The sequence below is a fragment of the Corylus avellana genome, chromosome ca1, assembly GCF_901000735.1.
Source record: "Corylus avellana chromosome ca1, CavTom2PMs-1.0".
In the NCBI taxonomy this organism is placed as follows: Eukaryota; Viridiplantae; Streptophyta; class Magnoliopsida; order Fagales; family Betulaceae; genus Corylus; species Corylus avellana.
In genome coordinates this window covers 38,310,497-38,323,677 of record NC_081541.1, presented here as the reverse complement: position 1 = coordinate 38,323,677, position 13,181 = coordinate 38,310,497, and the positions used below count along the sequence as shown (strand labels likewise).

General features: G+C 38.5%; 1 protein-coding gene across 3 annotated transcripts; it reads left to right on the top strand.

Annotated features, from left to right (window-relative positions):
- Positions 1–594: 594 nt before the first annotated feature.
- On the top strand, positions 595–12,966 carry LOC132167366 (transcriptional activator DEMETER). 3 transcript variants are annotated; one of them, XM_059578318.1, is made up of 20 exons: positions 595–719; positions 1,180–2,060; positions 2,877–4,703; positions 4,817–5,182; positions 5,915–6,005; positions 6,105–7,545; positions 7,691–7,770; positions 7,895–7,979; positions 8,073–8,164; positions 8,237–8,305; positions 8,426–8,462; positions 8,576–8,658; positions 9,384–9,821; positions 10,167–10,203; positions 10,296–10,353; positions 10,653–10,792; positions 10,897–10,962; positions 11,155–11,269; positions 11,366–11,404; positions 12,555–12,966. In XM_059578318.1, exons 2-20 carry the CDS (start codon positions 1,331–1,333, stop codon positions 12,668–12,670), a joined length of 5,910 nt encoding a protein of 1,969 aa, XP_059434301.1. In that variant the 5' UTR covers positions 595–719; positions 1,180–1,330; the 3' UTR covers positions 12,671–12,966. The 3 variants fall into 3 exon arrangements, 2 of the variants coding, with proteins under 2 accessions (XP_059434301.1, XP_059434302.1); XM_059578319.1 differs by having other exon boundaries at positions 595–955; XR_009438680.1 differs by lacking the exons at positions 9,384–9,821; positions 10,167–10,203; positions 10,296–10,353; ... (3 more) ...; positions 11,366–11,404; positions 12,555–12,966 and having other exon boundaries at positions 8,237–8,333; positions 8,576–8,629.
- Positions 12,967–13,181: the final 215 nt, after the last annotated feature.

Sequence of the window (13,181 nt, the reverse complement as noted above, 5' to 3'; positions counted from 1 at the left end):
AAAGGCAATAATGGAGGAAGAACATATCCTTGGTACGAATGTAAAAAGTAACTTTTTTATACACCTAAAGAATTTATTACATTTTATCTACATAATCTTCAAACAAATAAAATTTAATCTTAACTATGAAGTAAATCTCTAATACGAGTAACACTAGTAAATATGCCGGTAATAAATGTTAAAATACTCAAACTGTGTTGAATGGGTTTTGAGAAACGAAATATTAAAAGGAAAGTTAATAAAGCAGCTCATTGTTTAGTATCAGCTCGGAATTGAATAAATGTCTATTTTTATTCCAGGTAATACACACTTGCTGGAAAAGATTTTTCTTATTGAATTAATGAAAGCATGGGAGTCTTCTTTAATAAAATAAAATAAAATAAATACACCAGCAATAAATGTTAGCATGAGTGCAATACTTTATCTTTTTGGCAGTGATTAAGAAATATGTAAAAGTAATTGATTAAGAGGGGGTGTGCCCAGTTTAGAAATTGGAAATAAATAATACAAGAAGTGCCCAAAGGGGTGTATTTTCTGGTATATAATAGTATGGCCTGTCAGTTGGGTTTCTTTTCCTACCTTTTTCCTCTCACTACTTTCTCTCTTTGTAATTGTTTCTCTCTCCTGGTTTAACCGTGGAGACTGGGGAGGGGATATTTTCCGGCATTGACTTGCCGCTGAGACTCGCCAGTCCGGCAATCTGAGTCACTGCCAGATCGGTGAGCTCAATAACTTTTTAACCATTTTTGCTTTGGTGGTTTAATTCATGCAGATAGAGAAAAAAGAGCCTTCTCCCCCTCCTAAAAAGTTGTTACACATCTTCCATATGATAGCAGAGGAAGATTCGCTGAGGATTTTGTCAATTTTTTCCCCCACAATTCTTGCCATTTAAAACGGATTAAATTAACCCATTTACTACTCAATCTCACAAGGACTGTTATCTTTGAAACACACGGTACCCTTTTTTTTATTTTCTATAATTTTTGTTTCCATGCGTTTCTCATGTTTCAATGTTTTCCATGGGAGTACAGATATAGCTGGCTCTTGCTGTTGAGAAATATCTGGAATATGAGTTTCCTGCATTTATAATAGGATATTCGTTTTTTCTTTTTTTCCTTTTCTGAGTTATTTTCTTTTAATCTTGTTTGTTATCTTGATGCATGTCAATGTTTGGTGAAGGTTGTGTGAGAAAGAGATGAATTTGGGCGCTTGGGAAGAGCGTGTTCAGGCAAATGGGGTGAAAGATTAGAGGCTTGAAGAAGCAGAGGGATTTCCGTTAGGAGAACAGAGAAGAAGAAGTGGGAGAATTTTCTGGGATGGGAATTGGAGGATGGCAAGGATGAACTTTGGAGGGGGAGTTTCAATTCCACAGGATAAAGAAGAAGTACAAATTATGGGTTCTTGGATACCCATCACGCCGGAGAAGCCAATTCCGGCAAGATCTCATCCGATCCCGGTCGACGGGAGAGGGAATTGGCAAGAACTGGCTGGATTCTCTGATGGGTATGCAGAAGAGATACCCAATTGCAATGGCTTTGGGCAGAATTTGAACCCAATTGACCAGGTGGTTCAGAATGGAGGCTTCTATGGCTGCGATGGAGAAGGCTTGCCTGAGAGGAACCGAGTGATCAATCACATTGCAGGCTCCTACACACAGGCCTTCAACAATGACGACAGCGCGGCTTGGAAGAATAATCCATTGGCGAAGCTTCTGCTAATGCAGAATTCGACTTTCCTCGCCACTGCAAACGTAGGCATGAATACAAGCTTAAACATGGCAGCAAATAGACCTCTGATTCCGAGTATGCATTCTCCGGTTGACCGCAACCGGAAAGATTTCGTCTCGGGTGGCCTCTTGCTCAACAACCAGAATCAATACTCACGTTTTAATCCGATGAGTAATTTGGCAAATGAGCCTCTGATTCCGAATATGCATTCGCAAGTCGACGGCAATCATCGGAGAGATTCAAACCTGGGTAGTTTGTTGATGAGAAGCCAAAATCACTACTCTGGGTCAAACTCATTGAGCAACAGTGATATCCTATCCCAGATACCCCAGCGTAAGTGATTTCTTTGATTTCATTTTATCATCTTTCTGCTCATTTCCGATTGATGAAAGTAGTATATATATAGAGAAAGAGAACTAGCTAGCATTTTACACCATGTGGGAATGAAGGAATGAATGAATTTCTTGCCATAGCACTTAATCACACAAATCTTTCATGGAACATGTAGTTGTGTCGCCACATAAATGATAGAGATTCATGAGGGTTCTTTATGCTCCATGGGGATTGAATCATTTGTCCATAAGAATTTCAACATTTACCCTATAAGTTCTTATATAAAAGAAAATAAAGTACTTCAATTAATCTTTGATGATTCATTTGCTTTTAGGATGAGAATCTATAACCACTATAATAACTTCATTGGGTATGAATTTTTTTCTTTCTAAACACAATGGAAAACAAAAAAGGGGGAAAAACAAAAAGATAGTGATAACCCATTTGGCATCAAAGAAGGGCTTCAGCCTCTATGAAGAATCAAAGATCAAAGATTCATTTCCATTGTCATGAGAAATAGACAAGAATTGTTTATCTGGTTGTCAACAGTAATTAGGAAAGCACAGGGTAATTCAATCTTGCTGATCATTTTCCTAAAATTTGCTAAAAACTCTATGATATGAATTGCCACCCTCTGATGTGTTTACATGTACCTCAATTGTAAATGCTATCAGATACAAAATAATTTGTTGAAACACCACAAGAAAGAATAAATTCATCTCCTTTGGATTCTCACAATATTTTCATTGTTCAAGTAGCTTTCATTTCTTTTTATTAAGAAACAATTGAAGTCAATAAAAACTTTTTTCCCTACAGATGGATTCCCCATACCTTACCAACCCCACTATGATCTAAATTCCCCGCCAACAGAAGTAGATGCTGCCCCAAGTGTTAACAACACCCTCCAGTTTGCACCAATAACACCAGATCAAGTGAACAAGTTGGATAACAACCAGTTTTCGGCAACATTGAACATCGCAATAAATGAAAGCTTAAGTGAGGAAAAAGAAAATGAGACCATACTGACATCATTAGTAAACAAGGCAGCTCAGCAACATCGTGACGAACTCCTACAAAGCATTGTAGAATCGTCCTCTGCTGCCATTTCTACACCAGACAAGGAAACTAAAGATTCTGAGAAGGGAAGTGATGAAGGCATTGATCTGAACAAGACACCCAATCAGAAACAGCCCACCAGACGAAGAAAACACAGGCCCAAGGTAATAACTGAAGGCAAACCCAGAAGGACTCCAAAGCCTGCAACTCCAAAAAATACTAAGGAGAGCCCAACAGGAAAGAGGAAGTATGTACGCAAGAATGTTCAGAAAGAACCAGCAACCGAACAGGGAGATGCTTCAAGGGAAATAGCAGATCTTAATGGTGGAACTGCTGCAAAGTCCTGCCGGAGGGTTTTAAATTTTGACTTGGAGAAGACCGGAGATGAAAACCAGGGCAAAGTAGTTGGTCAGCAGGAGGAGTTGCAGCATAGGAATAAAAGGGCCTTTAGTTTGGGTTCAGACTCTCAAGCCATAGAATTGTGCTTTGGAAATTATGGTTTGTCTGGAACGAAGTCAGCTGAGCAGATGAACCAGTGGAATGGACTTATGGTAGAATACCAGTCACCTGGAACCAGAAGTAACTTAACCCCTTCCATGAGTCAATTGCATTCTGAGTACGGATCACTGCAAGAAAGGCCAGCAACTGCAGCCTCATTAGCTCCAGTAAAAGACCTGCCAGAATATTTACACTTGATTCCAAGAAATAACGATAAGGGATATACTGATCCGTGCCAGAACAGGTGCAGAAATGGATACTCTGTCATACAGCAACAAATCCATGCAGAAGGACTAGACCAAGTTGTCTTTCAAGCAAAAACTAATCATGAAATCTCTGAGAAAGATATTTCCCAGAGAACCCCTCAACCAGTTCCGAAGTTTCCATCTGATTCCAGTGCAGCAAGAGGGTCCAAGAGAGAACATTTGCATCCTAGTACCAACAATCCGATGGGATTGTCGTACCAATCTCAAGTGTATGAATGTCACAGAAATGGCCACATTCTTGGCAAAGGTTTTACAGGAACATACAAAAAAACAAGAACTGAGAGTGGACTCCTTGCAGACATCTCTGGAATGCCTCGTGTTATACAAGTAGAAGATGGTTCAGGAAAAGTTGAAACAAAGCGCATGAATGATACCAGTGTATTTGGGTTTACAACTAAAAAGGACCATGAAATATTGAACTCTTTCTTTGAAAGTAATAGAATTGCCGAGAGACAAAGTGAGGTCAACAAATTTACCACAGAGAGGTACAATCACTCCTTGGCTGCCAGACATTATTTGCCAATGCAACAGATTTCGTCCGAACTGCTTTCACACACGGAAAGGATGGGAGAGACCAACGGGTTAAATCCAGTACACAGCTTTCCCTCCCTAGCTGCAATTGAGGATCATAACCATCTCCCACCATCCCCTCCCAAACAAGCCCCAGAACTGGAGAACAGGCAGGTACTTCAAAGTTCCAATGTTCCTTTATTAGTAACAGAGCAGACCTCGGGATGCGCTCCATCAAGATCAGTTTCATCTGGAAGAAAAAAAGTGCTGAAAAACCAGGATGCCTCTTATGATTCTCAGAAACCCAGACGAGGTACTTTACATATTAAAAAACCTTTTAACTGTAGCATTTCATCTAACTCACCATAATATCCTAATATGTTAATGGACACTATATTGATAGCAATCTCTTGATATTTGATGCAGGTCGTCCGCCAATGAAAAAGATATATCCCAAACCTATAGATGAGATCATATATCAACTGCAGGGTCTCAATCTCAATGAGGGGAGCAACAAATTAGTTAGGCAAGAGCAAAATGCAGTTGTCGTATACCAGGGAGATGGTGCACTTGTTCCATATGCAGGGGCTGATTTTATGAAAAGACGTAAGCCACGGCCAAAAGTAGACCTTGACCCAGAATCAAATAGAATTTGGAATCTTTTGATGGGTAAGGAAGAAAGCAAAGGCGTTGAAGGAACTGACAAGGAGAAAGAGAAATGGTGGGAAGATGAAAGGAAAGTTTTTCGTGGCCGAACTGATTCGTTTATTGCGAGAATGCACCTTATTCAAGGTACAGTCCCCCTCACAATTTTAGCCTCACATTCAGATCATCATCAAGTCTTCTGCAATTCATATCTTTTCTATGGTCAGATCTACATTTCTTTGAAGACTTCCTCTTGAAGTTGTCATTATGGCATGCTCTTAAAATCATTTAGTTGCACATTGAATTCTTTTTCTTAAATGAAAGTTGAAACATCAAAACAAAACCAGAGAGATAGACCTGAATAAACAACACAGTATTACAGACTTTAGTTCAAAAAGATCAGTATGAGGAAAAGATTAATAAAATGGGAAACAATAGAAACAAACCATCAGTAAATTGTCAGGACTTGCTAGTCTGAGTCCAACATTAAATTTCTGGATAAGGTAATATACCTAATGGTAATCCCGGAGCTTAGACAAAATTTTGTATGTGTTAGGCAGAAGACACAAACAGAGAACCAGTGAAAAGAGTACACTGCATGCATTGTATGTCCGACATATTTAAAAAAGGAATAAATAAATTGCACGTATAAATCAACATGAACATAGAGGACATAGATTTAAGTAGAGTTCAGAATAAAGTCATTGGAACTACTATTGAAAGTTTCTCAATGTGGAAGTCAATTTTTCTAGTTTCCACAGGCAGCTCGTATTTGAAAAATATTAGCTTAACATGTATCAACAATGAAAATCAATTATTCACATACAACATTATTCAATTAGATGCATATTAATCATAATACAATAACACTCTTCACAGGAGATAGACGTTTCTCACGGTGGAAAGGATCTGTCGTTGACTCGGTCATAGGAGTCTTCCTTACCCAAAATGTTTCAGACCATCTTTCAAGGTAACTTAATTATCTTCACATAATTCTATAACCAAATTTCCCGAGAGTAAAACTTCATGTTCGATGAACAATATGTATGATTTCTTCCCCTCTTTGCAGCTCTGCCTTCATGTCTCTGGCAGCAAGATTTCCTCTTCAGTCGACAAGCAACAACATGGCATGTCACAACGATGGGACAAACATGCTCTTTGAGGAATCTGAAGTCTGCATTCAGGACGACGCCATCAGATGGCATGAAAAGATTTCAAGTCAGCCAATCTACAATGGAAGCTCTATGACACACAAAGAATCAGCAGAGCATCAGAGAGGTAATGAAACTTCAGTAATAGAAAGGAGCCTCGTGGAGGCACATAGTCAGAGCATGGAGGAAGAAGTTGTATCACAAGATTCTTTTGATTCCTCAGTCATTCAAGGAACTGGAGGACCTAGATCCTGCTCAGGCTCCAACTCAGAAGAGGAAGATTTTATAACTGGCTGCAGACCCAGTGAGATTCATTTTCCAACTTTAACAAATCTTTTACAGATGGAGAATACCACATTCCAGGAATTTTACAGCCTTGAAAATAATGGTTCACTTATGGATGAGATACCAAGATTTGTGCAGAAGCAATCTGAATATGCAGAGCATGCACATGAGAAGTCAAGGTTGGACGGAGCAGATGATTTCAATGGCACTTCTGCATTTACTTCTTCCAACAATCCTGGTAATCTACGAGTGCAAGAACAAGTAGCTCCTTCATGTAACCACCATTTGCACACGATCCCAGATTGTGGAGTACCAGAAGTGGAGAATTTTGAAGCACTAAGTGAAGAAAGCATATCCCCTTGGGCTTCAACTGATTTTGTCCTACCCAAGGCAAAAGATGCAAATTGCACAGGCTTTAGGATCGCAGGTCAGGCAGAAAGTGTAGGTAAGAGCACAGTACACCAGAATGCCCTTCCGTGGTCTCAAGAAACAGCTAGAATGGACCCATATATAACAATAACCAACCACTCAATCCACCAAAAAAATATTTCTCATCCAGGACCACCAACTGTGTATAATCAACCATCCTGCCACAATCACGAACTGGATGTGAACAAATCCCTCCAAGTGGAAAGCCCATCATGTACAGGAAGTGTAAAATTTGCAGATGCACAGGCTGAAAAGCAGAATAATAGCATGCAGCATGTCCCAAGTGTCCCTAAACCCGGAGAAAACTCTGAGAGAAGCTCCGTAGTGAATAAGCAAATACACTTGGAAAATAGATTTGCTGGACCAAATTCAAATGAGCAAGTTCATTCTTCTGGTCAGGCATTCAGCGAGACAAGTTCAAAAATTTCAAGAGTGAGAAAAAGAGAGACTGATAGTGAGAAAAAGAGTGCAGTTGACTGGGACAGTTTAAGAAAACAAGTGCTGGCCGATGGAAGGAATAAAGAAAGAAGCAAGGATGCACAGGACTCCCTGGACTATGAAGCAGTAAGATGTGCTAATGTAGCTGAGGTTTCTAATGCTATAAAAGAACGAGGGATGAATAACATGCTAGCAGAACGGATCAAGGTACATGTTTTAACCAAGTCTCCAAAGCCTTCATAACTAGAAAGATCAGCTTCAAAAAGCTCCATGACTGAAAATTCAACACAGAAGTACTCTTCACACAAAAAAAGAAAGAAAGCAAAGTAACAATTGTTTTACAATATTGCAGGAATTCCTAGACCGACTCGTTAGAGATCATGGAAGCATTGATCTGGAATGGTTAAGAGATGTGCCCCCTGATAAATCAAAGTAAGCCATTCAACAAGCACCTCACTTTTATAATATTATAAACTATCACCTCTAGGCCAACCAGGCTTTACAACAAACACTGTTCCACATCTCTTTTAGAAACTAAAAATGACTTTTTCTGTAGGGATTATCTGTTAAGCGTACGAGGACTCGGGTTGAAAAGTGTGGAGTGTGTGCGCCTTTTAACGCTCCATCATCTTGCTTTTCCGGTAAGATTTATATTAAAACCAATTCATACTTATCATCTTATAAGGTGTGCAGAAAATCAGGCAATTAATATATTACATTGATATTGAATAAAGGTTGATACTAATGTTGGAAGGATAGCAGTTCGACTGGGATGGGTCCCCCTCCAACCCCTGCCAGAGTCACTTCAGTTACACCTCCTAGAACTGTAAGTACAAAAGCCAACTAATGAAAACTAATCTTCCCATTGCTCAAAAATGCTAATCAAAATCCTACATAGGTATCCGGTGTTGGAGTCGATTCAAAAATATCTCTGGCCAAGATTATGCAAGCTCGATCAACGAACACTGTAACCCCAGAGCCCCTTCTCACTCAATGTTCAGTATTTCCCATGCAAAAGTTTAGGATAAAAGAATTGCTTTCCATACCATTAAAGCTATTACTGACCAATGAACAATTGCTTCTACAGGTATGAGCTGCACTACCAATTGATCACATTCGGAAAGGTATGTAAAAACATACTGTTTTACAGCTGATGCTGTTGCTTTCACCAGAACATTGTAATAAGCACCTGAATAAACGTTAAATAAATTTTCCACATGCTTTGATATCTATGCAGGTTTTCTGCACAAAAAGTAAACCAAATTGCAATGCATGTCCAATGAGAGGGGAGTGCAGACACTTTGCAAGTGCTTTCGCAAGGTTTGCATCCATCAATCCTACTGCTGTGTCTACCTCCACCATTATAAAGGCATACAAGCATAAGAAGCAATTCACCAGAGCTACTTGAATTTCTTGGGAATTGGATTCAAGCTCAACAGTTTGCAAGCAAATCTTAAATGATATATAGATTAGTATGTCATGAAGGAGCACTGTGGTTTACCAAAAAAAAAAAAACCACCAGTGGCTTTTAGTCCTATTGGAATAGACATTTTTGTGTAATAAGGTCAAGAAATTTAAAACTTTAAGTGAATAACATGAGTAATGCTAGAATGAAGACTCTTGTTCCCTTTTTGCCGATCTAAAGGTGACATGGCTTTTAAATTACCATTAGATCAAAAAATTTAATAGTAATTCATTCCAAATTAAATGATAATTCTAAAAGCCACATCACCTTTGGAGGGACAATAGTGGGCAAAAGTCTTCCTTCTAGCATTACTCAAATAACATTAGAGGATAAAACTTAAAGGTTTACTTCCTGTTGAGAACTAGAAGATAAATCGAAAACGAACAATAAAAAACAACCAACATATAAGTAAAATGATAAGTTGGAGAAGAGAAAAATCCATTCTTCCCAAAAATGCCGAACTCATCTTCCTACATGCATGTGTGGCATATATTCATCCCCAAACCCCCGGCTCATCTTTGCATATGCATGAGTCAAATATTCTCCTAATTAAACTGACCACAAGCCCTATTTTGTGCAGCGCAAGACTTGCCCTGCCAGGGCCAGAAGAGAAGAGTATTGTGAGCTCAACTGTTCCCATTGCAGATGAGAGAAACCCAGCTGTAGTTCTAAATCCCCTGCCACTACCTCCACCTGGGAACATGTCACTGAAAGAAACAGGTTATGAAAGTCGCAAATGTGAACCAATCATTGAAGAACCAGCAACACCAGAACAAGAATGCACAGAGATCTCGGAAAGTGACATAGAGGACTCGTTCTATGAGGATCCTGATGAAATCCCTACCATCAAACTCAACATTGAAGAGTTCACCGTGAATCTGCAAAATTACATGCAAGGGAACATGGAATTGCAAGAAGGTGACATGTCCAAGGCTTTGGTTGCCTTAAATCCACAAGTTGCTTCTATCCCTACACCCAAACTGAAGAATGTGAGTCGGCTGCGAACAGAGCACCAAGTGTAAGTAAATGTCTTCGTAAAATCTCAAATTCAGGTACCTGCAACAGTACACTGCAGCTAAACAGGGCTGACCTAGATTGGACATGGTTCATAGTAATGCTTATGAACTGAAATTCATTTTGACCAAATTTATTGAGAGCCTGTTCTGGCAAAAATCATCTCTGTAACTTATTAACATCATAATCATCGAATATTGTTTGCAAAAGTTGCAGGTTCTGATCAAATATTAAAGATTTCTAGCCAAATTGGAGAAACCATTGATGTTTCAAATTAAGTTAGAAATTGTAACAATAAATAGAACTCTGCATGATGCACTCTGACAACTTCCATCCTGAAATGATGCAGGTATGAACTTCCAGATTCACATCCACTCTTGGAAGGGGTTAGTAAATCTAAACACTCTAGAATTATGAAGTTACCTTTAAGTAGGAAACTTCGTTGTAGCTAATAAGCATTACCTTATCAAATTTGCAGATGGACAGACGAGAACCTGATGATCCAAGCCCATACCTTCTTGCTATATGGACACCAGGTAAGCACAAATCATAAGATACCTTGAGTTGCTAATTATACAAGTCAAACAATCTCAGAAGTAACCGAAAAGGGAATTCACACCATTTATGGTGTATAGGAAAAACAAAATATATTCTTGAGATCATTCAATGCAATTCCTATTGCTGTTGATGTGTGTACACATCAACATGGTCAGAGCTCAAGATAAGGTGAAGGGATGGCCAGTGCTAGTTGGAAATTCCTAACACAGATAAGAGGTGAAATAGTGTTACAAGTTTGGCATTAATTAGAATCATATTTGCAAAACTCTGTTACTAGGTGAAACTGCAAATTCAATTCAACCACCAGAAGGAAGTTGTGGATCCCAACAATCTAACAAGTTGTGTGACGAGAAGACATGCTTCTCATGCAATAGTGTAAGAGAAACTAACGCACAAACAGTCAGAGGAACACTGCTGGTGAGTAAACCCAATTCAATGATAATCCTGAAGTTCAGGAAAAATAAATAAACATAATTGACAACTTTCAGTCGTTTACTGATGTCTACATCACCTTAATACAGATACCATGTAGAACAGCGATGAGAGGCAGCTTTCCTCTCAATGGTACATACTTTCAAGTCAACGAGGTAAGTTTATTACAGCTATACGTTACTCTCTTAGTTCAAGAGCACAATATGGATACAAGTCAGAAACCTTACCCAACTGGTCAAAAGGACAACCTCTTACCCTCGTGAAAGGAGGACTATTTATTATTTTGTCCAATTCATGTAAGTGAAAATGTACAGCCAATAATTCCATGGTTATAATATATCATGCAGGTATTTGCAGATCATGAATCTAGCCTGAACCCAATTGATGTTCCAAGAGCATGGATATGGAATTTGCGAAGACGGACCGTATACTTTGGAACCTCTGTGTCAACAATATTTAAAGGTAAAGAGATAATTTATTTACCAGCATTTACTGCATAACTATCCCAATTAAAGTAAAAAGGGAGCTTACAGAAAAAAAAATGCTAATGTCTACCAGGCCTAACAACCGAGGGAATTCAATTCTGCTTTTGGAGAGGTATGGAATACTAACTTCAATTATTCACCTTACTTTATCTGCCTTGGTTGAGGACATCATATATCAGGCACACATTACAATAAATAGGAAGAGGCACACATTATAATCAATAGGAAGAAACAAATAAAAGCACCATTCTTAACATCAGAAAGAATGCACTTATTCTTTCCAATTCACTCTTGCTCAGTGTAAAAGACATCGTATAGAGGATTGGATCATATAAAATCCTAGAAATTACCAAAAACCTTTAGCATAAATTTACAAGAAACCAAAGGGTGTAAATAACATTGTAAAACTCCAATCCTGATCAGGTAACTAATAAAGCATATGTGTAAATGAGTGGACGTGTATGGAACTGGAAGTGCATATTTGCACGTCTATCTCTATTTGTGTGTGTGTGTGTGTGAGAGAGAGAGAGAGAGAGAGAGAGAGAGAGAGTTGTGACTACTATATCAAAAATCAACAACGTTATACATAGTAGTTCAGTACTACATGACAAGTGGGTTGCCCTTCCAATTTAACGACAAAACATAGTCAACATGCATAAACTTACACCACCTAAGTGGTTTATACATGAGGATATGCAGTTAAGGCTTAGTCTCATTCATCATGGCGGTCTAACAATATCATGCATGTCCAAACTGTGATAAATCCACCAAAAATATATAGTAAACGGAATAAGAGAATATTAACCACCCAATGGAAGCCAAATGCATCCACATACAAACATGTTGTAAAAAATGAAGGAAATGTTCAAAGATTGGAACCTAAGACACCCCCCCTAACCCTAGCAATACTAAAATGTATAATTAGGCTTTTTTGGACCGGAGTATATAATATACTTTGCCTAGTTGGGTTCTAAATCATCATGAAGCACATGAAATTCTCTGAGTCACATTTCTCATTTTTAACCATTGAGTGCTGCTAGTGTCCTAAACATAACTTTCCAAAATCAAAAAGATCAAATATCTGTATGATTTTTCTACCAGAACAAAAAAGTGTATGGCTAAATAGTGGCTAACACAACATTCCCCACCCCTCCCACCCGTTTTCATCTCATTCAAGGATTAGCATCAGGTTCCGACTTATGTATAAGACATAACAATATTCCGCCATGTTTGGCTTGCTAATCTAATAAATTGTTTTGCAGGATTTGTCTGTGTGAGGGGATTCGACCAAAAATCACGAGCCCCCCGACCATTAAAAGCCAGATTGCATTTCCCTGCAAGTAAGATGGCCAAGACAAAAACTGAGAACAAAAGATAAATAGGATATGAAGCAGAGATGACTACCAGCTGAAGGAACAAAGCAAGGCTGTTGGTACAAAACAAGGCTGTTGGTACAAAATAATATTGATGCTGACGGAATGCGAAGGATGACCATTTACTAACATGTTGTAGGTTCAATAATTCTTCTTCTAACGTGAAATGCATTCAGTGCCTCCTAGCGACGGAATAGAAATTTTCGAGTCAAAATGTGAGATCCTATGACAAAAGGAATGTAGCCTGTAAACAATTGAAATTATGATCATTATTTCATTCTTGCTCTTAACAGAGCCATTCTTCAGAAACTGGCCAATGTCATTCTTGATAAAAACAAAGTTACTCCGCTTTTACTAATCAATTAAAAGATACGTCATTGGATGTGACAATGAACTGTAATGCACGTGTTGCAACAGCATATGTTTCCTACCTAGTTTGTCAACACAAATGCGATAGGATATTTGATACAACTTGTCAATATCTGAAAATACTTTAGAGAGCAATTCTCAAACCCA

Excerpts from the sequence above, each read along its gene's own strand:
- LOC132167366 (XM_059578318.1), top strand. The coding sequence starts at position 1,331 with ATGGCAAGGATGAACTTTGGAGGGGGAGTTTCAATTCCACAGGATAAA. Across the intron at positions 4,704-4,816 it reads TTCTCAGAAACCCAGACGAG|GTCGTCCGCCAATGAAAAAG; the intron begins GTACTTTACATA and ends TATTTGATGCAG. Across the intron at positions 10,354-10,652 it reads TCTTGCTATATGGACACCAG|GTGAAACTGCAAATTCAATT; the intron begins GTAAGCACAAAT and ends CTCTGTTACTAG.